The 23,553-nt window shown below is 34.6% G+C and overlaps 2 protein-coding genes across 3 annotated transcripts in view; one reads left to right on the forward strand and one right to left on the reverse strand.

Annotated features, from left to right (window-relative positions):
* On the forward strand, positions 1 to 13,965 carry LOC129256627 (3-hydroxyisobutyrate dehydrogenase, mitochondrial-like). Its single transcript, XM_054894784.2, has 8 exons — positions 1 to 151; positions 5,003 to 5,013; positions 5,379 to 5,632; positions 6,767 to 6,888; positions 7,450 to 7,583; positions 8,191 to 8,267; positions 10,724 to 10,880; positions 11,515 to 13,965. Exons 1-8 carry the CDS (start codon positions 55 to 57, stop codon positions 11,674 to 11,676), a joined length of 1,014 nt encoding a protein of 337 aa, XP_054750759.1. The 5' UTR covers positions 1 to 54; the 3' UTR covers positions 11,677 to 13,965.
* Positions 13,235 to 23,553, reverse strand: part of LOC129257997 (immunoglobulin-binding protein 1-like) — a 27,912-nt gene continuing 17,593 nt past the window's right edge. Inside the window, exons 6-8 of one of the 2 annotated variants that reach the window (XM_064097804.1) lie at positions 23,388 to 23,527; positions 20,286 to 20,410; positions 13,235 to 18,122 (exon numbers count right to left, since the gene is read on the reverse strand). In XM_064097804.1, the coding sequence (XP_063953874.1) occupies positions 18,082 to 18,122; positions 20,286 to 20,410; positions 23,388 to 23,527 (306 nt within the window). In that variant the 3' untranslated portion in view covers positions 13,235 to 18,081. Of the gene's footprint in view, positions 18,123 to 20,285; positions 20,519 to 23,387; positions 23,528 to 23,553 lie in introns of both variants that reach the window. The other variant, XR_010293221.1, reaches the window with a different exon arrangement.

The following is a 23,553-nucleotide window of genomic DNA, read 5'->3' on the forward strand; positions in this document are numbered from 1 at the left end:
TCTACGTTCGTTGGTATACCCCTTCGAGAGTTGAGTTGAATTGAGAGAAACAAAATGTTATCCGCAACTTCTACTGTATTTCGAAGTTCCAGACTTTTTCCATTGGTATCATCTAGATTACTGGAATGCTGCAACCACAGAGAAACATCAGGTGAGAATTTTGATCTCTGAAAATTAGGGTCTAACACTCTAACTTAGAGTTAGATCTACCAAAGTTTTGGGAAATATTCCCGATTATTCGCGAACTCTTTGCTTTGGTCCCATCCCTTGCTTTTTGTGTAGAGAATGGCCATATTTCGCGGTTTCTTGGGCTTGGCCTTCCTTCTTGGTCCACTTCCAAAGTTCCATGGTTTCTGAATCAGAATCTGGGTGTCCAGGTGTTGAAATTTCGAGAAAGAAAACTGTGTAGTATGGCAAGTTCCCCCAACAAGTCTGCGCAGTCCCCCTTATCAATATCAGCGCACACGCGTTTCTGCGCGATTCTACTTTTCTATTCTAGTAAAACTAGATACGCAACGAGCACGAACTCTACACATGCAATACTTAGACAGGTATTCATAAAAAAATTCGACTCAAAATGATGGAAAATAATGAATTTAGGGCATTTCATATAAAGGCCTCAAAATGCAGCCTTTCTCATCAAAATCCCCGAATCGTGTGCAAAGTGAATGAGTGCGCAGACATGGGGAACCTTTTTTTTTTTAATCTGAAAATGACAGCCCGAGGTTTTTTCAAGAAAATCCTATATTTTCTTTCATTTTTTAATGAGAAATTTGGTACACTTACTAATAATAATATAAGGAATATTATTAACCAAAAGATTTTGTGAAATAAGAAGAAATTCATGTTAAATCTTAACTCAAATTGTTAGGTGCGCAGACTTGGGGCCCACCATCATATAAATTTTGTCATAAACATCCTACTAAAGCAGTGTTGGCGGAGTACAGCAAGTCTGCATGTGGGCAAGTCCAAGAAAAGGTCACCCTAGAACTTAGAGTACAGCTGGCAGCCGTCTGTTTCGAGGAGTTTTTTAACATTTTTTTTTTTTTAATTCTCCTCTGTATTTGGTTGAGTGAAGCCAACGGAGTTCAGCTGAACAACCAACATAACAGAGACCGAAGCTTTTGGTCTACCTAGAACTCAGTTAGTAGAAGTAGCCAGGCGGCTTCTAGAGAGTAAAAATCATTTACTAACGTAAGGTTACTCTCATACGAAGCCAGGCCTTCTATCTCATAGACCCACACAAAGCCAGCCAAAACCTGAAACTTTCACCCCCGAGATTTCTACTTTCCTTCTATAAGATCTAGCTCTAAATCATGTACATGGGATAAAACTTCATTTCCGACATTTCTACGCTCTCGTTGTTATTTTTAAAACAAGAATTCATCAAAAAAATGAAAAAATATTGTGAAAAGACGGAGGAGACTTGCCCGATGTTTACGCCGCCATCTTGTTTCTTATTGTACTTCCCCAACGTTACGGACGCGAGCCTGGCTTCGTATGACTATGAGAGTAACCTTACGTTAGTAAATGATTTTTACTCTCTAGAAGCCGCCTGGCTACCGAGAAGGCAAAATTTCATCTTTAATTTAAGAAGTTATCTTTGGTGGGGTAAGAAAGCCCAAATGTTGAATTTTTAAATTTCATAAAGAAAAATTTGATAATATACATATTTATGCTAATTTGGGGCACCTAATTTGCATAATTGGTAAAATGGGCGTTACGTATGGGACAATTATAAAAACTCATAGAAAATCAAAACAAAACTTGTAAGATTTAGTCATAGGTGGGACATGGACCCCATAACATCTTATTACTTTTTGGGGAAAAAAGTGGTGTCATCTAATTAAATATGCAAATTAGGTCTTGTCCAAGGATGGAATGTCCCATACGTAACATTTTGAGGATGTTTTTTTAAGTTATTTCTCATAATACAATACTTGTATTGTTGTATCTCTGGGAAGTTCTAATTCATTAAGTAGGAAATTGTTATATCATAAAAAATTTCAAAAATAAAGTTTACTTTTTAATTAAAACTTAATTAAAAAATTGTTACGTATGGGACAACATGTTACGTATGGGACATTTACACACAATGTCAATGGGGAGATTTGTGTACGAAGTGAATGGAGAAAAACCAATTTCAAGAGTGCTCTAAAAAGTGATTATTTACCTTTTCTTTAGTGTTTAAAGACTAATTTGTTATGAATACTGATTGATGAAAACAATCAAAGTGAAAAAACTGTGAAAATGGAACAATATGAAAAAAATAAAAAACAATAGAAATACATAAGAAATTCATGAAACCATGAAAAACAAGAAAAAAAAATGTTGAAATGGCTAATTTTCTTTTCAGTCATATCAAATATGTCCCAATAGGACATTTTAAAAGAAAAAAACTCTTGATATTTCCCTATTTTTGATTATTTGGATTTTTGAAATTATGGGGAAAATTATGTACATTCTCTATGGGGACAAAATGTCCCATACGTAACTGTCCCATACGTAACATGTCATTAATTAGAGTCTGTAATTAGAGGGTTTTGGCTTATGACATGAAACTTGCCATAGATATACTAGAGTGTACAGACTTCTATCACACTAAGTTACAAGCTGTCAAATGAAATACTTTCAGAGAATTCTCAACTTAAAAAAAAGGTTATAAAAATTGTCTTTTTTCTGCGTCCCATACGTAACGGCACATCTTTTCTCTCTAAAAGGTCAAGGCCATATGACACAATTTTTTGCATGATTATTCTTCTCCTAGATGTCTACCATCATGAGGGTATTCAATTTAATCAAAGTCATTTAACACTATTTTTCAGGTCATTAAAGCCTCTGAAATGTCCCATACGTAACGCGCGCGAATTCTTGGACTTGCCCATATATGTCAAGCCAAGCAAGGCCGACTTAACCCAACAAGACAAGAAAAAAGCTGGAAAGTGCTCCAAAAGCAAAACAGCTCTTTCGTTCTTTAAGTTTTGAAAACTTTCTCATCCATCATGTCCATTCACTGTGTTGGCTCCCAACACGCTCGCACTGTTGACTGAGATAAGTAAATTATCTGTTCACATGGCGCTTAAAAATCCAATGTTCAAGTCGATATGTTTCTCGCAATTAGACTAAGTTAGAGACTAGAGTTTTCATTATTCGTTTTACTTTTACGTTTTAGCGAGGTACACATCCTGCGTATTCATAATTTTCATAAATAAAAAATGTTCAGCTTGCGCTACGCGCTCACATCAATAGATAGCCATCCCGTTCATGATTACAAAAAGTGCTTGTAGAATGTGTAGTTATCATCTCAGGATACCAAAAATTTTCAGCTTGTGCTTCGCGCTCGCATTATTTATTTGGTGAGATATCATCTTCATGACCCAATGCAAACAGCTAGTCCTTAACTAGACCAAAAGCTTCAGTCTCTGTATTTTGGTTGTTCCGCTGAACTGCGTTATTGGCTCCACTCACCCATTCATAGGTGAATGGGGATTATAGTAAAATGTCAGAAATTGTTAAATAATCCCCAGAAACGACGGTTATTCCTGTCTAGTCCTTAACAGGTCCCTTTTCAAGTCAGTAGGTTCTACATAATACCTTGCACTTCTTGCTCGATTTTGAGACATAGGCAAAATATTTGTGTGTTGCCCCGCCCTCCAAATGTTCGTTTGCCTCCCCGAGGTTAAAATCCTGGTGCCGCAATTGCCCCGGACCCGATCCGCATAGCACTGGCCCCCAAAAGTTCCACAACCGAGAACGAAGAACAGATGAATTGAAAGAAAAGGAATGGAAGTAAAGATATGTTATTTTCTGAATACCATGTCAAAATCAATCTCAAAGTTAGATTCTCATGAAAAGGTGATTTTTTTTCTCGCTCGCTCAGGAATTATATTAAGCAACTTTTTGTTGCACGCGCCATGCTGTGCCCCCTCTTTTTTGTACTTATCATGCATTGAGCTTCGCCCTAATGCTTGAGGTACAATCAGAAAAAATCCTGTTCATACCATGATACTACCGGGAAATTTTTGGCTCTTGCCCCCCCCCCCCCCCCCCCTGGCCACCGACCCCTGTTACGCCCCTGAAGACTCCAACTCGGGCGTCGTGCACAGGAAAGTACAAGGCACAACACCCGCAAAACTTCCATGGTATTTTTTTATTATTTACATGTAGACACTAGATTACGACCTGTTATAGACATTAATGTTTCCTATGAAACTTACCGAATGATATGAAGCCACAATTTCCCTTATGTTACTCTTTCTATAATTAGAACTCTTGTAGAAAATTTGTTGGATTTTATTTATCTATACACCTTTATACGCCTAATGCATATGAAGGTACGAAATATCTGTTAATTCTAAATATGAAAAATTTGAGGTTTCTTACCAGACCAATCTGGTGTAGATCCCTCAATCCATTCGTAAACACCACAAATACAATAGGCTTGACCCTTGAACCGCTTCGTTATGACGTAGCTTCGATGAGCAATCTTACAAAATGCCATTTTGAAGAACAATTTATAGATAAAAATTATTATTTAACAAATTACATTTAAATTTTAATTATAAATAATTATTATTACACTGTAAACAAATTTTAATCAGTTTTAGTTTGCATCCCTTGATTTCAACCCAAACTGAGACAAAAGATTAAGTTAAACCAAAGTTCAGAATATAGTTCATAGTATTTTAATAGATCTAGATTTAATATGGCAAATTGCTGTAACCAGACAGATACTGACACACCAGACAATGATCAATTTCAGCAGTTGAAATCACTTAAACACTTAATTAATTGCTTGATTGTTGAAACAACAACTGTGTTTCTCCTTTGCATATGCCAATTTTTCTTGCCCTCCCCCCTAACAATCTAAATAAAGGAAATTGGTGGCTTTCAAAGATAGGCCTGTAGATGTCCTTTAAGTTGCATATTTCATATAATCTTTAGTTCTCTCTTCTTCTTTTTCCCCTTTTATTTGCTATTCCAATCGTTGTGATGGTACCAGCCAAGAGTATGGTAAGTAATTTATTTGCTCAAGATTTTTTTATTATTTTTTTTTACCAAGGTACTTGTAAAGAAGAAAAACAAGACATTTTGTTGAGATGCAGTACGTTGCCTTTATATTCTTATACTTTATTTACTCTTATAAAAAGTATTTTTGTTTTTAGTGTGTATTTTCATTATATGAGAGTACATTGTAAAAATAAAATAAAATAAGATGTGTTCTAATGAGCACAAAATTAAAGATAATTGCAAATTGACTCTGATATTACAATTAATTTAGAGTTGGCTACTACGAGCTTTATATGTATCATTGCTGACATTTATCAAAGGTAGATTATCATATCTAATTTTCATTTTCCCGTTATCTCACTTGAAAGGCATCCATGGCACCTGTAGGCTTCATAGGTTTAGGCAACATGGGGGCTCACATGGCTAAGAATCTTATCAACAAGGGCTATCCAGTTGTTGTCAATGATGTTTATCCTGAAGCTGTAGCTGATCTAGCTGACCTTGGTGCCCAGGTTGGAGATACTCCAGCTGATGTAGCTCAGAAAGCTGATCGTATCATCACCATGCTGCCTTCTAGTCCAAATGTCTTGGAAGTTTATACTGGAGAAAATGGAATTTTATCGTAAGGCACTTGTTCCCTTTTAAAGGCTTGACAATAACATCATAACTTGTTTTGTTGTTTACACAGAAAACTCAGACAAATTGAGAGGTGAAAGTTTGAACAATATCGAGCAATAAATAATGAAGTTATGAATTGTAAAAATTAGTAATCACTATGCCCATGGAGACTTTAAATTGGCTGCATATGTTATGTCATAGTGATGTGAGGCAAGGACTACTCTTCCATGTACTCAATACTTAAAATGGCTAAAATGTCACTTTTTCAAAAGTTTCATTTTAAATTATATTCTTCTTTCATAAGGACATAAAACAATATCGGCCTACTACCTGGGGCCTGGATATATTTAGATTACTGCCTCCTGATAATTAAGTACATGGCTTATGGGAAAGTCAAAGTTATGACTTGTCATAATTTACTTAGCCAGTTGCCAATTTGAAATCTACATAGTCTTAGGGATCTTTTTTTTTTCGGATTTCTTTCAAACTTTCTCCTTTGCAACACAACATTTTATGACCAAGGCTGGATTCCCCTTTAAGTAAACAAGGTCCTATCATTCTTTCATGATCATAAAGATTTATTTATTTAAGAGACTGTCCAAATCTGATATGAAAATAATGATTATAAAATGTACCTAAGGGATATTTTGTTTACTGTATTATGAAATCACAAAAAAAAGATAAAGTGGATTGGTTCATTATGCACTGCACAAAGAAAAAACAACAACATATTTTACACCTTTCCGATTACTATACTTAAGTTTGATTATTGATATGTTATGGAAATTTGACCAAAATTTGTTTATGTGATTGAGGGTCAAGGAAGTTATATCTTGTTCAGCTGTGAACCTAGACAACTGATATCGCTCATCATCTGCCAAGTAGGTTATTTAGAACTGAAAGGCCAGTTTAATTCAATTCAAATTCATTTCCGCATCTGGCACAAAAAAGCATTATTTTTTTTACCATGAAATGGGAATGACATTACTCTTTACATTGTATGACTAAGTACAGCATTTGAAGGTAATCTCTTTGGTTTTGTCAACCACATCTTCAAAAGTCTAAAGGAAGCAGACTATTGTTGTTCTTGTTACCCACTCCTTATTTATTGAGGATAATTTGTTTTCTTCATGTACAGGTCAGTAAAGCCAGGTACATTATTGATAGATAGCAGTACGATTGACCCTCAGGTATCTAAAGATGTAGCAGCAATAGCAGAGAAGAAAGGAGCTACATTCATGGATGCACCTGTGTCAGGTGGTATGTATATTTGTGCCAACATGATAACCTGAAAATATTAGATACATACAGATAGAGGTGTAGTAAAGTAGGTGCATGACCAATGCACTTGATTAGCTTCACTAGGATTTCCTCAATGTAGTATTTTATTTGTCAGAGTGAGTTATGACTTATGTATTTACCATTTATATGAAAAGATTAACATTCTGTATAACTATTGAATGAACAATTTTGTAGCATACTGTAAATGATTTTCAAGCTATATACATATCTTGTTTTTTCACAGAACAACCCGAGTGTAATATATTTCAGTTCTACTATCCTTCTAAAAGATCTAGCTCTAAATCATGTACATGGGATAAAACTTCATTTCCGACATTTCTACGCTCTCGTTGTTATTTTTAAAACAAGAATTCATCAAAAAAATGAAAAAATATTGTGAAAAGACGGAAGAGACTTGCCCGATGTTTACGCCGCCATCTTGTTTCTTATTGTACTTCCTCAACGTTACGCGACGCTCGCGTATGTTATTGTGAAAGGATTCTTGAAGTGTGAAATTTTATTTTTTGTTGGTAATCATAGGTGTGAATGCTGCTCGAGATGGTATGTTGACATTCATGGTTGGAGGTAAGACTGAAGAGTTTGTTGCTGCTGAGGAACTATTACTCAATATGGGTAAAAAGGTGTGGCATACAGGAGCAGTAGGTACAGGAGAGGTATGTTGAGAGTGGTATGAGGATTTATTGCCTTTCTTTTTTACATTTGTTTGGTACTTGTCCTTTTCCACAAATTGGAATTAGTGGTGGTGATGGTGGTTGTAATGATGATGTCATGTACATCGACTGAATCTCTGAAGCAAAGTCTAAAGCAAAAGAAAATATACTATTGTACATATAGTTGATTACTAAATCTTAGAAAGCTTTATAACAACAATAATATTGGGATTTATATAGCACTTTTTGTTAGAGGTTACAAAGTGCAGCAATTATTACCCAGGCTTAAGGTTGAACTTCCGCTCTATCAACAGCACTCGGTGCATTCAAGGAATTAATCCTACCAGGTACCCATTTACCTCTTCTAGCTGTAGTGTAACACAATGTGGATGAATATCTTGCTGATGGAAAACGTGCCAGGGCTGGGATTTGAAAAATGACCCTCTGTTTGAAAGACCAGAGTCAGAACCACTTAACGATAACACACCAAAATTATATGAACTTATAAAAGCGTTTTGAATTACATGTATTGACCGTGTTTTGAGATTATGATATCATTACTTCAACAATGGTTATATATATTGAGATGTTAATTTTCTTTATGATGCAGGCAGCAAAGATATGCAATAACATGTTACTGGCCATCTCCATGATTGGTGTATCTGAAGTCATGAATCTTGGTACAAGGTACAGTATTTCTTATTACCTCTGTTACTGGGTCAGATGCATAAAAAGTAGCATTTGCTTTTGCTTAATTCCATATGCATAAAAATGAGCGAGCAAATGCTTTTGCTAGTAAGTTCAAGTAGTCGCTGACTGCTAGCATTTCCTTGGCGATTAAGCTATTGCTAAAAAGTGTATGCATTAAGCGCACATTTAGCTTGGGTTTTTTTCAAGCTCCGTCAGAGCAGCTTTCATCAAGGCGTACGTGCTTTTTAATCATGTTTATGCACCCGAGAGAGAACCCAATGGTGTCCAGTAGCCTACATGAACATGTTTTCTTCTTAGTAGATGCAAACAAAATGTCAAAACATAAATTTATTAAATAGAAACAAGTTAGTTTGACGCCACATGTAAGGAAACAAGTGGAATGCCTCTGGCGGTCTAACCTGCATCATGCGATTCAATATAGCAGCAGTGCTGACTTTGACAACTACTATAACTCGCACAAGATGTTCAGTGATACTTGGTTACTCTTATATCCACGTTTTATGAACTAGACTAATACACTTAGAGAGATACATGTATGATGGTAATTCACCAAATACCCCCAACATGGCCAAAATTCATTGACCTTTGACCTTGAACATGTGACCTGAAACTCTCACAGGATGTTCAGTGATACCTGATTACTCTTATGTCCAAGTTTTTTTTTAACTAGACCAATATACTTTCAAAGTTATGATGGTAATTCAACAAATACCCCCAATTTGGCCAAAGTTCATTGACCCTAAGTGACCTTTGACCTTGGTCATGTGGCATGAAACTTGCAAAGGATGTTCAGTGATACTTGATTACTATTATGTCCAAGTCTCATGAATCAGATCCATAAACTTTCAAAGTTATGATGGTAATTCAACAGATACCCCCAATTCGGCCAAAGTTCATTGACCCTAAATGACCTTTGACCTTGGTCATGTGACGTGAAACTCATGCAGGATGTTCAGTGATACTTGATTTACCTTATGTCCAAGTTTCATGAACTAGGTCCATATATTTTCTAAGTTATGATGACATTTCAAAAACTTAACCTTAGGTTAAGATTTTGATGATGATTCCCCCAACATGGTCCGAGTTCATTGACCCGAAATGACCTCTGACCTTGGTCATGTGACATGAAACTCAGGCAGGATGTTCAGTAATACTTGATTAACCTTATGGCCAAGGTTCATGAATCAGATCCATAAATTTCAAAGTTATGATGGTAATTCAACAGATACCCCCAATTCGGCCAAAGTTCATTGACCCTAAATGACCTTTGACCTTGGTCATGTGACGTGAAACTCATGCAGGATGTTCAGTGATACTTGATTTACCTTATGTCCAAGTTTCATGAACTAGGTCCATATATTTTCTAAGTTATGATGACATTTCAAAAACTTAACCTTAGGTTAAGATTTTGATGATGATCCCCCCAACTTGTTCTGAGTTCATTGACCCGAAATGACCTTTGACCTTGGTCATGTGACATGAAACTCAGGCAGGATGTTCAGTAATACTTGATTAACCTTATGGCCAAGTTTCATGAACTGGGTCCGTATACTTTCTAAGTTATGCTGTCATTTAAAAAACTTAACCTTCGGTTAAGACGCCGCTGCCGTCGGAAAAGCGGCGCCTATAGTCTCACTCTGCTATGCAGGTGAGACAAAAATGTTCTATGAAAGAAGCGGTAATTTGCACTGCCACTCCTTTGTCCTGCCTTTTCTGATATCGCTATTGTTGAAACCACTAGCGATTGCCTTCTGAAGGCAAGAAAAGGGTTTAAGCAAAAGCAAAGGGTTATGCATATGAAATAAAGCAATTGCGGAGGCATGATCTTTCGCTTGGTTAGCATTTGCTTGTGCTTGAAGCAATTGCTACTTTTTATGCATCAGACCCATTATGTTTGGCCTTCAAGTGTCATAATGACAACATATATGATTATATAGAGTTGTATTCTCTTGATTATATTTCCAGTTTCGGGTTAAAGAAATATTTTACTTAACAAATGTAAAGAATGGCCCCAATAACATTTTCCCTGCAACAATCCTGTTACACTGAGGTGCCTTCACCTGCTCTTGGTGGTTTTTTAAGTCGGATGCTCTGGGGTCAGACAATCCATGTATGCATGTAGAAACAGCAACAGACAATTGGAAGTTGAAAAAAATGCCATCTGAAAGCATCAATGTCTTGGCAAAGAGCTTTGCCTTATTTGCTTCACATGATGGTAAGAGTTGAATTTTTTCAAGTTCTCTTGAAAGTAGTTCTAATTTTCAGTACGCAAGAAAATGGATTGCAGTAATCCTTGGACATCTGATTGGGTCTCATTACTCTGAGTTTGATTTGAATTTGAGTATTAGCTTATCAGTTTTTTTAATTGTTAATCCCAGTATAACAAGGGACAATTTCAAAAAGTTTGTTTTATACTGTTCTTATGATTACAGGTTAGGTTTAGATAAGAAGATATTAGCCGATATCTTAAGTACAAGCACTGGTCGCTGCTGGTCTGTAGATACCTACAATCCTGTTCCAGGGGTAATAGAAGGAGTTCCATCAAGTAATAATTATCAAGGAGGATTTGGTACTGCTCTCATGGCAAAGGTAGGAATCACCCTTCTACTTTGTCAAAGCATAGTTCAAGTTCTGGTATAGAAGTCTAGTTTCGATAGGAATGCTTAGAAGCATACACCAGAATGCTTATATGTAGAGCAAGGTTCATTAAAATAGTTCAGGCTTGATTGAAATTATATTCATTTCATTTCCATATACTTTTTTCTTGGTGTAGATCACACAAGAAACAACAATTGGGAACACACTATAAATTGACTTGCATTTTTCAGTCATTTTTATGATCTTCATTTGCTCTTTGCAATTATAAATTTTCCTGAAAAAGCATTTGACAGAAATATTTTTATTGTATATAATTCTGTACAATTTTTATCTTTAGCATAATTGTTTAGAGCTGATATGAATTGCAAACATAACTGTTAATGCATCAAGGTTTTCAATCATGATTCGGAAATAATGTGAAGTGCAGTCATATTTGGTATGGCCCTCGAGACAAAGAAACAAATCTCTTGGTCTTCTTGTATTTATGCAGCAGGTACCCTATGCAGACTTATAACAGAGGCTTGAAAATCTTTGTTTTGTATAAAAAAAAAAAAAATGTGAGTTTACAGAGTGCAACTTGTCAAATGTCGTTGTAAATGATTGTGTTCATTCTCTTTGTTTACAGGACCTTGGTTTATCCAATGCAGCAGCTATCAACACCAAGTCACCTATTCCATTGGGTTCACTTAGTAATCAAATATATCGTCTTATGTGCAACCAAGGATATTCACTCAAAGATTTCTCATCAGTTTATCAGTTTCTCAAGGAGCAGCAGGATTCATCATAGTCATCAAGCTTTCATAAAGCTGTTATACATGACTGCTGATTCTCACCTGTTATGGGAGTGCATTTCCTGTAACCTGTATGACAATGTTTGAATTGTTCATTCAGATGCTTGTATAAGATGTGAATATTAATGTGAAGATTGGATTTCGTCTGTAGCTCAAGGGAATAAAAATGAAGGTGAATCTGATTTAGCACCAATATCAGGTGACCAGTCTTATATAACAGCTTTATGAAACACCACCCATAGTTTACTGGTTGATATTCATAAAAGTAGATAGTTTATTGAAGTGAATGCTTTTACTATTAGACAATGTTTTCAGCCATCTTTGTCACAATCATTATTCTTGTTGTAAATGCACTACAGTAGTAAATGCGTCACTACTACTGAATCACGGTGACTTCTCAAATGCATTTAAATACTGTCTTGAAATTGATATCCTTTCCGACAAATTTATTGAACAAGAGGAACACTTCAACATTTGGGACTTGTAGTCAATTGGATGGCTTTTGAAATGTATTTGAAGATGAAATATGAAATACTCTGAGACTATTGCTTTAATGAATATCAATCTTTTTATCTGCATTTTTATTTGAAATGAAAGTGTCAGTTTAAATGTGAATGAGAGTTTACATTTTAAAAGACATGAATGGGACTGAATGAAGGGACCTATTATCTCTATGTCTATTGAAAATAAAATGTGGTATCTTTTATCCTATTCTGAAATAAGATGAAGCCCTTGATAGATTGCATCCTTAATTGGCTGAGCACTGTTACTAAGGTAATTGTCGGATCCTTTCATGAAAAACACTCCTGTTGACAATGCTTACTTTATGGTATCTCAATTTTTATTATTGAAAGTTATGGCTGAATAATTAAAAAGAGATGGGATAGCATTATAATCTAGTTTAAAAATCATGAAGTATTGTATATATTTAACAGAGTGGGAAAATATGGAGATGAAGGACTTGTTATTAGGACTTCACATTGTGTGCTTATTCATCCTTTTTCCTGTAATTCTTTATTGATTTCAAGTTTGATTTGTTCCCTGTATTCTACAATCATATATCTTACTTTATTTATTTACATATAATGTACTGCAAAGTACCCCCCCCCCCCAAAAAAAAAAAAAAAAAAATACACACGCTCATCTTGTCTTTGTAAAAAGAATGGTAGTTTATATTTGAGGTGTGGGTTTTGGTTCCAAATTCATTCACACTACGACTTATTGATGTACATGCATTGTTAGACAAAGAGACCCAAATTAAAGTGGGAAGATTGTTTGCAACCATGCTTTGAAACCCTGGGTTTTTTTTTATTTGAACTTGAAGTAAACTTGTGTTCAGTATTTCAACCTTTTACATTTCACAAATGGCACTGGTGTTATGTTTACATATTATTATTGTCATGATCATATATTATAGGTTTTTATACTCCTACCAAACAAAGTTTGAAGGGGTAGGGGGTAGATATGAATCAGTGTGAGGCTATGCAGATGGGCAGGCAGACAGATCTTGGGACCATGGAAATCTGTTTGACCTAGCCAAACTTCCATTTACAAGATGTAAATGAATTCTGTTTTGAAAAAAAAAATGCTTTGATTTTAAAAACAATTCTTGGACTTGAAAGGTTGAGCAGAATCTACTGTACTTCCTCAGACTGTGAATACATGTTGGTCTTGGAGGAAAGACATGGAAGACCTTTGTTCTATATGTGTCAAATACTGTGTTGTCATTTGTGGCATATTTAATGTTATGGCAATACATGTAGGTTGATAATTTTTTTTAAACACTTCCTTGGTTTATACCCAATGCTAAGAGGATTTGTTATGTACATTGAATGTGTTGGGTACTGAATTGTAATGGTATCTTCCTCATCATAAGATCATCTTAGTAGGAGACAGGTTGCAATCACCTTCATGAACATTTCAAATAGTTGTAAGGCCTGTTCAACCATATGCAAAAGACAGTACACCCAACAAAATTTCTGTGTATGAATTGGATATGAGCTAGGCTCCAAACATTTAACCAACCTAGGATAATTCGTTTGCCCCAGTGCTGCAGAATGTTGTGTTCAAAACTAAATGAAAAATATAATCTTTTGAGAGTTGAATCTGAGAGCGCAGACACACTGTGCCATATTGTGGTTGATGCACAGACTCATGATTGAAACCTTTATGAATTTTGGCCATGAGTAGAGGTTTTAAGAAATGTATCCTGATAAATGGAGGTCTATGGATGATAATCATGTATTTTAAATTAGGAATAAATGAAGAAATATATCTAAAGGCAATGAATGAATGAATTTCTGTTTATGTTATGAAGTATTGTGTTGTGTACCATGTTGAAAAGGAAGGTTCACCCAGACATCAAATTGGTTTTTAATTAAAAAAGAAAAGGAAAGAAACATAAATGGTCTGGTACGAATCCATTAGAGTCGGTTATGATTGTATTATGTGTTTAATAACTTCTTGACATCCCATGCCACCTGCTACCCCATATGTCATATATAAATCTTCTGAAAAAATTAAAAATGATTTTATGATGCAACATGTATCAGACATATTATTTCAAGCCTGATCAGATGAGAAAATGTCTTCAGTCATTGTGGAGCATTATAGATTTAGGAGGTATTCCTATGGGGTAGCTTCTAGCAAGTAATGTGTAAAAAACATAAAAACTGTATATATACAGTTTTCGTCAAATCTTTAGTATCCTTCCATTATTCATCTGCGTTTTCTTTTTCTTTCAAACCTGATGTCAGGGTGGAACGAAATGACAAGTAAATATTTTTTCTTACTGATACAAATGATATTTTCATCTCTTTTGTAAATTAAGGCTCTGGTGTCTCACTAAAAATGCTCTACAAAATTGAGAAATGGCTTTAATGAATTATGTTGTGTATGTGTACCATTTGATTGTAAGTTTTTGTTTTTCTGGGGGTAACAATAAGAAATAAAACGATAGCAAAATAAACTCCAGCCTTTTACATGTTTTTCTTTATCTTTAGAGACCAGTAAATTTTAGATTTGGACTAGTAGAAAATGAAAGAACTGACTACTGGTCCGACATGATCAGGTGGGGCCATTAGAAAAAAAGGGTTAGTGTGGAGCCCTGCATTACAGTAGTCATTTGATATAGCATCTTTTCCTTTTGGTTACAAAGCGCTGTACACACAATACTAGAATGATCAGCTTACTCTACTGGAAGTTTACAATGATGATGGTATCTAAATTTGGTATACATGTATATGTATTGTAGTTAAAGAGGAGTCCAACATAGTCAATGAAATGGGTTGATGTGGAAGGCAAAACAAGAAATGTAAAGGTTAGAATTTAAACACTCAGTTTTGAAAACTATCATTTCAGTAGATATTGACATATGGCAGGGACTCCTCTTCTATTTACTTTGTAAAAAAAATACCATAATGTAATATCTCATAAAATAAAATATAATTCTCATTAAAATTGGTGAATATTGCATTTGAATATCTTATGGTGCAAATGGAATATTGTCCCTACCCTTCATCACAATAGTGGCCAATTTGATACCCCTTTGGTTTACAGATTACAACTTTCTTTATGACTTGCAGATTTCATTTAAACATTCACCCTTTCCATATAGGTTGGATTCTCCTATGATAATATTTAGGGCACATTCCACAAGATACAGACTATCATAGATGGTTACATAAATAATGAATGTATTCACATCATACACAAGTATTCTTGCTCAGAGTAAAAACAAAGTAGGCTTTTTAGAAGCTGTTTGGAGATCATGCAGACGTGTTGCTGCCTTGTGATCCTCTTAGCTTCTACATAAAAATTTAAATCACGATATCAACAAAAATCATGCAATTCATGTATTTTACTTGATCATTGTACAATTATCACAACCTCCATACCATTGTGCAATGCCATCTACAATAGATATGCAGGCTTATAAATTTTGATTTTTTTTTTCTTCAAATTTAACGCTTAACACAACAGTAGAGGCTACAAGGCCAGAGACGGACCTGTGAATGTAGAATAATTGTATAACAGTTTGGCTCTAGAGAGAGGCTCTTATGATATGGAAAGTAAGTGTTTACAGGTTACAAAGGTTCATTATTGGTAAAATGTGACCTAGGCATAAGGATTTGGCAAATATATTTTCCATGATCTGAAGACAGAAAATTAAAGAACTTTTCATATTTCAGTCACATATATTTATTGTATTGTAATACTATTAACAAATGACAATATATTCCATATGTATCCAGTAAAATAAAAACTTTAGAACTCTTTTTTGGCTCTCACAAAATAAACAATAAATATTAAAGTTCTATTGTGGTCAAACAGTTCAAGCCTCTTAAATAATTGAAAAGGTTAATCTGATTGGTGTGTAGACATTCTGCATCATCAACAGCGCCAGCTGTAATAGCTACATGTACAAGCATCATGAAGGCATGATGGAGCTTGCAGCATAGCAAATAAAACCTTATAAAACAAGCTGTAATAGCTACATGTACAAGCATCATGAAGGCATGATGGAGCTTGCAGCATAGCAAATAAAACCTTATAAAACAAGCTGTAATAGCTACATGTACAAGCATCATGAAGGCATGATGGAGCTTGCAGCATAGCAAATAAAACCTTATAAAACAAGCTGTAATAGCTACATGTACAAGCATCATGAAGGCATGATGGAGCTTGCAGCATAGCAAATAAAACCTTATAAAACAAGCAGGTAAATTTTCATGATTGTGGAATAAAGAACGTTTTCTCATGTCAGTTAAAGCCTCGTATTTGAATTTGAGTGGAACTGGTTGATGAATATAATTTTATGAATCTGGATTACAGTGTGCCAAATATAACAAAAAACTTACACTTATGTTAACTTTCGCCATTAATCAAAACTACCATGGTGATCTATATTTTAACTGGCTGCAGCCATTAAAATATAATAGTAATAATTACAAGTCCTTTATTACACATGCCCCTTGTGCTTTTTTGCTTGAAATTTTAAGTTGTTTGGTGGCAAGAAATAAATCATTCCTTAGTAATAAACTTATGTACATCACCTTAACCTGAGGAAAGAGAAATGCCAGATTGGACAAAATAATTTGGGCGGGTCCACCGTGTGATGATGTTTGAAACAAATGAGAGCATTATGCATTAATCAAAGCACATAGCAGTTACATAGCATTCACATTCACCTCAAATACATCATCAGGAAATGACCTCTTTTAACCTCACACAGGGGATGTGTGAACTTACTTCTAATCACATGCATGTGAATAGATGGCCAAGAATGTGTGTGTTTTCTTATTTCAAATTTAATACTTTTAAATATAATCAAATATATCAATATTCCTATTTAAAATTCAATGCCATAAACTCATTTTTTATAATTAATGTTTCAAATGACATATTCCAATAACAGGTCTGAATAGATAGTTGTATTCTGCAGTTTACCAAATCATGCACTTTTAAAGACACCATCCAATCTCTCTGATGTAGACAGGGCGGGGGGGGGGGGGGGGGGGCTCTCAACAGGATACCTAAATTATTTTGAAAATAAATGAAAATAATTAATCCTATTCTAAGAAAAACAATTTTGCTAAAGTTAATCATCATAGACTTGATGTAGGCAGCATAAGGGTGCTACTTTTAATAGTTTTATTTTGTTTAAAAAAAAATCAAATTATGATCTAAAATGAAAAATCATGTTGACAGAATAGTAATACATTTCAGGTTTTTTCCCCCTTTAATATAACAAAATCAGAAACTAAGTCTGTTATCTAACTTTGATTTGTACAAAATGTATTGAAAGTTTAGGACTCATCATTATCAATTCCTAAATCAAATTTGAGAACATAATCTGATCTTATAGATTTGATTACATTATTAATCATATATCACATCATATGAAGCATGCAATTGATTTGGGCTTGGGCTCCATCAATGATGTCTGTCTTCTTGTCATAGAAAGGCTGCATTAGATACATCCCATGTAATCTCATTGCTTTGCCATCGTTAGAATGATTGGAATACTGTAAAATCCAACCATCTCTAAAAGAATACCACTTCTCTTAATTCTTCCACAGAAAATCTGTTATTCCACATTCATTTTGGTATTCACAATTTTGAAAATAATCCATGTGCATTACCATTCTATTCTATTCTATCCTGGTGACATTCATAAACCATTACTGGACAGATAGCATTCGATCAAAATTACTCTCAACCAAAGCTATTACTCCATACATCAAATGTTACATCTCATTTGGCTTTGGATGATGTCCGAGAAAGGTCTGTAGTCCATCAGTGAAGATCTGATTGGATGAGATGATAATCTCTCATGTCCTTTTCTCTTCTGTAACTATGAGTCATGAAGACCATGATTTAGTCCACTAGTCAGGCTCCAATCAGCTTCTGTTCTCACGGTTTCCCCATCCTCTTTTATGGTCTGAAAAATAAATACACATATTACTTTTGACTTGAGGACATTAAAAGATAAATTCAAACTACATATCATAAAATACACATTTAATACTACATGACTTACAATACTGCATATACACAGCATACAACTGTCAGAGTGTAATCAATTTGTGAAATGACCTTTTTAATAAATGAGAAAAAAAACTGCAATAATTTTTTTACAAACTACACTACACAAAGAGAATTAAAGGGGATCAACACATTTTCAATAGAGGGAAGGGGTTCTAAAATATAAAAGGTGTGGGGTTCTAGTATGTGACAACCAAACTGAGTTTCAAATAAAAACAACAAATCAAAATTTAAAATTTCATTCAATGTATAGAAATATATGAGTAGAATACTCTTTACTTCTATGATTAAGCAAAATATCAAGGGCCAGAGAACAATTTCTTTCAAGAAGAGTGTTGTTGCTGATTTGGAAGAAAAAAAATTACAAAAAAATGGTCTTCCCTCCAAAATGAAGGTGATTTTGGTCAAATTTTGACATTTTAGCATACCAACCATATTTCCATGGGATGCTGCCTATGGTGTAAAACATACACAGCACCCCTACTACCCAGGGCCATGTTGTTTATCTAAATTCTCTGCATACTCCTTACCCTTTACATAATAATAATAAAGTTCTAGCACATCAATGATGAGGAGCTCATCCGGCATCTCGCAACGAAATTTAACACAATTTTTAATTTCAGCCCAGTTGACACTGTAGTGAATTATATTGGTGACATAAATTGAGGATATAGAATTGAAATTGATGAAGAAACGACACAGAAGCATTTTTTGTTATCTATGAATAAATTTCATTTAAATTAAGCATAAATAACTTTCTAGTCAAAATTTCTTAACTCTGTGTAGAACCTTGGTGAACCTCATGTAGCTCTCAGATGGAACAAAAATAATCAAAATCAATCAACAAATAAATAAGTAATTTTTGTGAGTTTTGAAAATATATGAATAAATTAGCATATTTAATGAATCTCAAAATTCTGTGTTGAAATTTTGTATCACCACCTCGAGCTATCATATAAAGCAAACAAAAAATTGATCAACAAATGAAGAAGAAATTTTTTTTTTGGTGATTTATGAATAAATTTGCATAAATTATCATCAATAATTTTCCAGACAAAATTTTATGTACAAGTTTGGTGAAACTCATGCAGCTATACCAGATGGAAGAAAAAAAATAAAAATCTGTCAACAAATAAAGAAGAAGAGCCATTTTCTGTGATTTATGAATAAATTTTGCATAAATTAGCATAGATAATTTTCTACTGAAAATGTCAAAATTCTGTGTACAAGTTTGGTGAACCTCATGAAGTTCTACCAGATGGAAGAAAAAAAAATTAAAATCAGTCAACAAATAAAGAAGAAGAGGCATTTTCTGTGATTTCTGAATAAATTTCGCATAAATTAGCATAAGTAATTTTCTACTGAAAATGTCAAAATTCTGTGTAGAAGTTTGGTGAACCTCATGAAGTTCTACCAGATGGAAGAAAAAAAAACAAAATCAGTCAACAATTAAAGAAAAAAAGCATTTTATGTGAATTTTTTAAAATATGAATAAATTAATTTCGCATAAATTAGCATAAAAATTGTTCTAGTCAAAATTTCAAAATTCTGTGTAGAAGTTTGGTGAACCTCATGAAGCTCTACCAGATGGAAGAAAAAAAAATCAAAATCGGTCAACAAATAAAGAAGAAGAAGCATTTTATGTGAATTTTTAAAAATATGCATAAATTAGCATAAAAATTGTTCTGGTCAAAATTTCAAAATTCTGTGTAGAAGTTTGGTGAACCTCATGAAGCTCTACCAGATGGAAGCAAAAAATTTAAAATCGGTCAACAAATAAGAAGAAGAAGCATTTTTTGTGAATTTTGAAAAATGTGCATAAATTAGCATATTTAATGAATTTCAAAATTTTGTGTAGAAGTTTTGAATCCCCACCTAGTGCTATCATATAAAGCAAACAGAATTGAAATCGGACTTGAAATGGCGAAGAAGTAGCATTTTGAAATTGTGGACGGACGACGGACGCCACGCCACGGCATAAGCTCATCTTGCCCTTCGGGCCGGATGAGCTTAAAACATTCTTCCTGGTTCATTAATTCTATTACCCATAATACCTTACCGTCTTTCCATTCATCCCATTCTCTTGATTTCCTGAGAGCTTCTGGATCATCTTGTTCTATTTCTCTCTCTTTCCTTATATCAATTGCTTCAACTTCTTCTTTCTCACTCATCTGTGGTTGATTCCTTCAAGAAATGAAGAGGAGCATACAATTACTATTTCAGTTCCTCTGTAACAGTTCCTCTAGAACAGTTTCTCTCCTCTTCTGTTTTCTTTAAAACATACAGTCTTTGCTGGAAGCATTAAAATATGAAAATTCTATTAATTTGAAGCAAAAGGCAAAGGTGGGTTTAAAATGTACACACAGACAGATAGAGTCTATCAATCTAACCATCAAAATGCTGATGAGCAACATACTCTGTTCACTTGTTACAGCTACACACAGTATTATTTCCATGAATCACATTCATTGTGAAGCAAATATTTGTTTGCATTCTTGCAGTATTTCAATATACAATGTATCCATTTGTAGAGTTTTCAATGCCAGGACATAATTCCTAAATCACGTACAGTCCAACCTCTCTTATCTGGCCTCCCCTTATCCGGATCTCTCTATTATTCGGAGGCACACTTGCTGAGATTTATTTATTTTTATTTTTTTCAATTCAATCTAGTATGTGAGGAACTGAGATTTCAATCTAAACTCAATCCTATACGCAAACTCAACTTTGATTACATATATTTTCCAGGGTTGACATATTTCCAGCTTCGGAGGCTTATTTCCCGGACGCCGGGAAATAAGCCATTACGTCAAAACCCCATTTGCAGAGACACCGCAGTTCAGATTGCAAACTGCGGTATTAGACCCCAATTTGTATTTGAAATCTAAAAAATCATTTCCAAGCCCTGTGGGCCGTTTCATAAAGCTGTTCGTAAGTTAAGAGCGACTTTAAGAACGACTGGTGATCATCGCCAATGGTTTGTACCATTTACCGCAAGACAGGATCACCAATTGCTCTTAACTTACGAACAGCTTTATGAAACACCCGCCTGATCAACCCCGCTTGGCCAGGTAATCCCTGCTGTCTCAATTTCACCTCCACAGGCCAGATTATGAGCGTTGAGCCAAGGACGAAATGATACACAACAGCTGTGCTATTACGTAAGACTTCTCTGCCTGTAGAAGGACCTTCGGAATGAAATTATTGTATTCCGATATTTAATCACGTTTTCAAAGGCATATTGTATTCAGAAATTCAATGTTAGTCCATTTTCAATTTCGAACGAAGAAAATCAACCTCGAAATAAGGAAAGTAAGTGAATAAAAAATGGCGGCATTCGCTGTACGGACTGGCTCGGGCTGCATGTTGTGTTATCTTCGACATGTTCGGACCGAGGTCAAGAAACTGGTGTTTTTATAGCATGCTTGGGGCAGTAGGGTTTGTCGTACTTGGAGAAGAGAATTGATTGAGAAAAACTGGGGTATAGTGTTCTCAAATTGATGTTTTTCGTCATGCGGTATTTACTGGTATTTACCGCTTTTTTCTGGTATTTACCACTTTTCACCGGGAAATATAATTTTCCACTCACTTTTCTATAGGGATTGTCAAATTTTGAACATAAAAACAAAGGTGGTGAGTATGGTTGCTCTGGTGTGTACCATTTGTGTGAGTGTGTGTGTTTGTTTGTTAGTGTGTGTGTTTATGTTTGTGTTCGGGTGTTATCTATGTCTGTTATCATGAAATGCTGGAAAAAATACAATAAAATACTAAAAAGATCCCAAATATACATCTAATTTAGATATGAATGTTCTTCATTAAGTCAGTCAATAATTACCATATTCATGAATACCTACAAGTTTATGTATTAATGAGCATAAACTTGTATTAGCATAATCCGAGTTGTGTAATTTTTTATGCTACAAAAAGATCTTTTACTGTAAGCAATATCAAAATTCAAAACCAGCAACCACTAGTACACACTAAAACTCCCTACATACAGTAGAATACTGAGCTTTATTCACATTTAAAAACAAAAATCATATTGCAATGAGATACAATGGCATGTAAAAAGTTAAAACCCGGGAGAAATATTTGTTTATGTTTTAATATGATTATTCAATTTCCAGGAACATAATTTGAGTTTGTGTACGTATGCATGGACTTAGATCCTATGTGTGTTTCTACTATGAGTTTTGTGATTCTAATTATTTCAGAACACTATTTTCATTTTTTGAGGTTAAAAACAACTAAAATTATTGAAAAAAAAAGAATTATAAATCATATTTCCAGTTTTTTACATATTTACCGGACGCCCATCTTATTTACCGGACGGTATTTACCGGTATTTACCGCCCAAACCTGATATTTTCCAATATAGTCTACCTCCAACAACATTATTTTTCATGAAAATGTCTAACCCAAATCACCAAAAGAAGTTAGACAGGGTAATTTTCCAGTAAATCAGGGAGCAGCGCAAACATTTCATCATGTTCTCTTTTTGTTTCCCAGGGAAAAACAACACATTTCCCTAGCTAGTGCAAGGACTCAATACAGACAGCGCCATCTCTCATGTTTGAGCCTACAGTTAGTATAACAATGGCTGACATAGCGAAGCTGCGATACCCGCCGCGATGAACTTAGTTTCATTGAGTCATTCCCTTTCTTTTGAGGTATGCTCGATGTATATACCTCAATCATTTTAGAAGGTAAAATTATCCAAGAGTTTTAACCATCGATCAATATCATTTCCGTAAAAATATCGCCTACAATTCGCACTGACACTGCAGTGAATACTGTCTGTATGCCCACTACAATAGAAAACGTGTAGCTGCCACTGGGGAGGCAGCTGCGTGTATTTAACATTGGGTCTCCAAAATCCGGATAAATCCCTTATCCGGATAAGAGATGTCGGACTGTATTTGCTTTTTCATATGTTCAGCTCTTCAATGGACTTCTCATTGAAACACAGGGCAATAAATGGTAGCACTTAATATAGAACATCCTCATATTGAGCCTTAGCAGTGCAAACTATTGAATTCCGTTTTTCTTCCAAAATGGGTATCCTTTTTCACCACGGCTACTCAGTTGGGTGCCTCTTTAATATCTATTTCTAAATGTGAGTTGCCAATAGCAAATGTTTCTAAATTCTATTCTAACTTACATTGAACCAAGTTGTATTTTTCCTTCTCTAATCTCTTTCTGGTAGAAATCATCTATTGTCATGGTTGGTATACTTGGGTAACCAGCACCAAATACCTGAGCTTGGAGGGCATCCTTTGTTAATATGAACGGTTTCATGGGCTGAAATATAAATAAAAACATCAACT

This window comes from Lytechinus pictus, chromosome 3, assembly GCF_037042905.1.
Source record: "Lytechinus pictus isolate F3 Inbred chromosome 3, Lp3.0, whole genome shotgun sequence".
NCBI lineage: Eukaryota > Metazoa > Echinodermata > Echinoidea > Temnopleuroida > Toxopneustidae > Lytechinus > Lytechinus pictus.

What these genes read in the sequence shown, in the direction of transcription:
- LOC129256627 (XM_054894784.2), top strand. Translation starts at nt 55, where the DNA reads ATGTTATCCGCAACTTCTACTGTATTTCGAAGTTCCAGACTTTTTCCA. An exon ending in GGAGAAAATGGAATTTTATC is followed by an intron (nt 5,633 to 6,766) that starts GTAAGGCACTTG and finishes CTTCATGTACAG; the next exon opens with GTCAGTAAAGCCAGGTACAT. An exon ending in GTACTGCTCTCATGGCAAAG is followed by an intron (nt 10,881 to 11,514) that starts GTAGGAATCACC and finishes CTTTGTTTACAG; the next exon opens with GACCTTGGTTTATCCAATGC.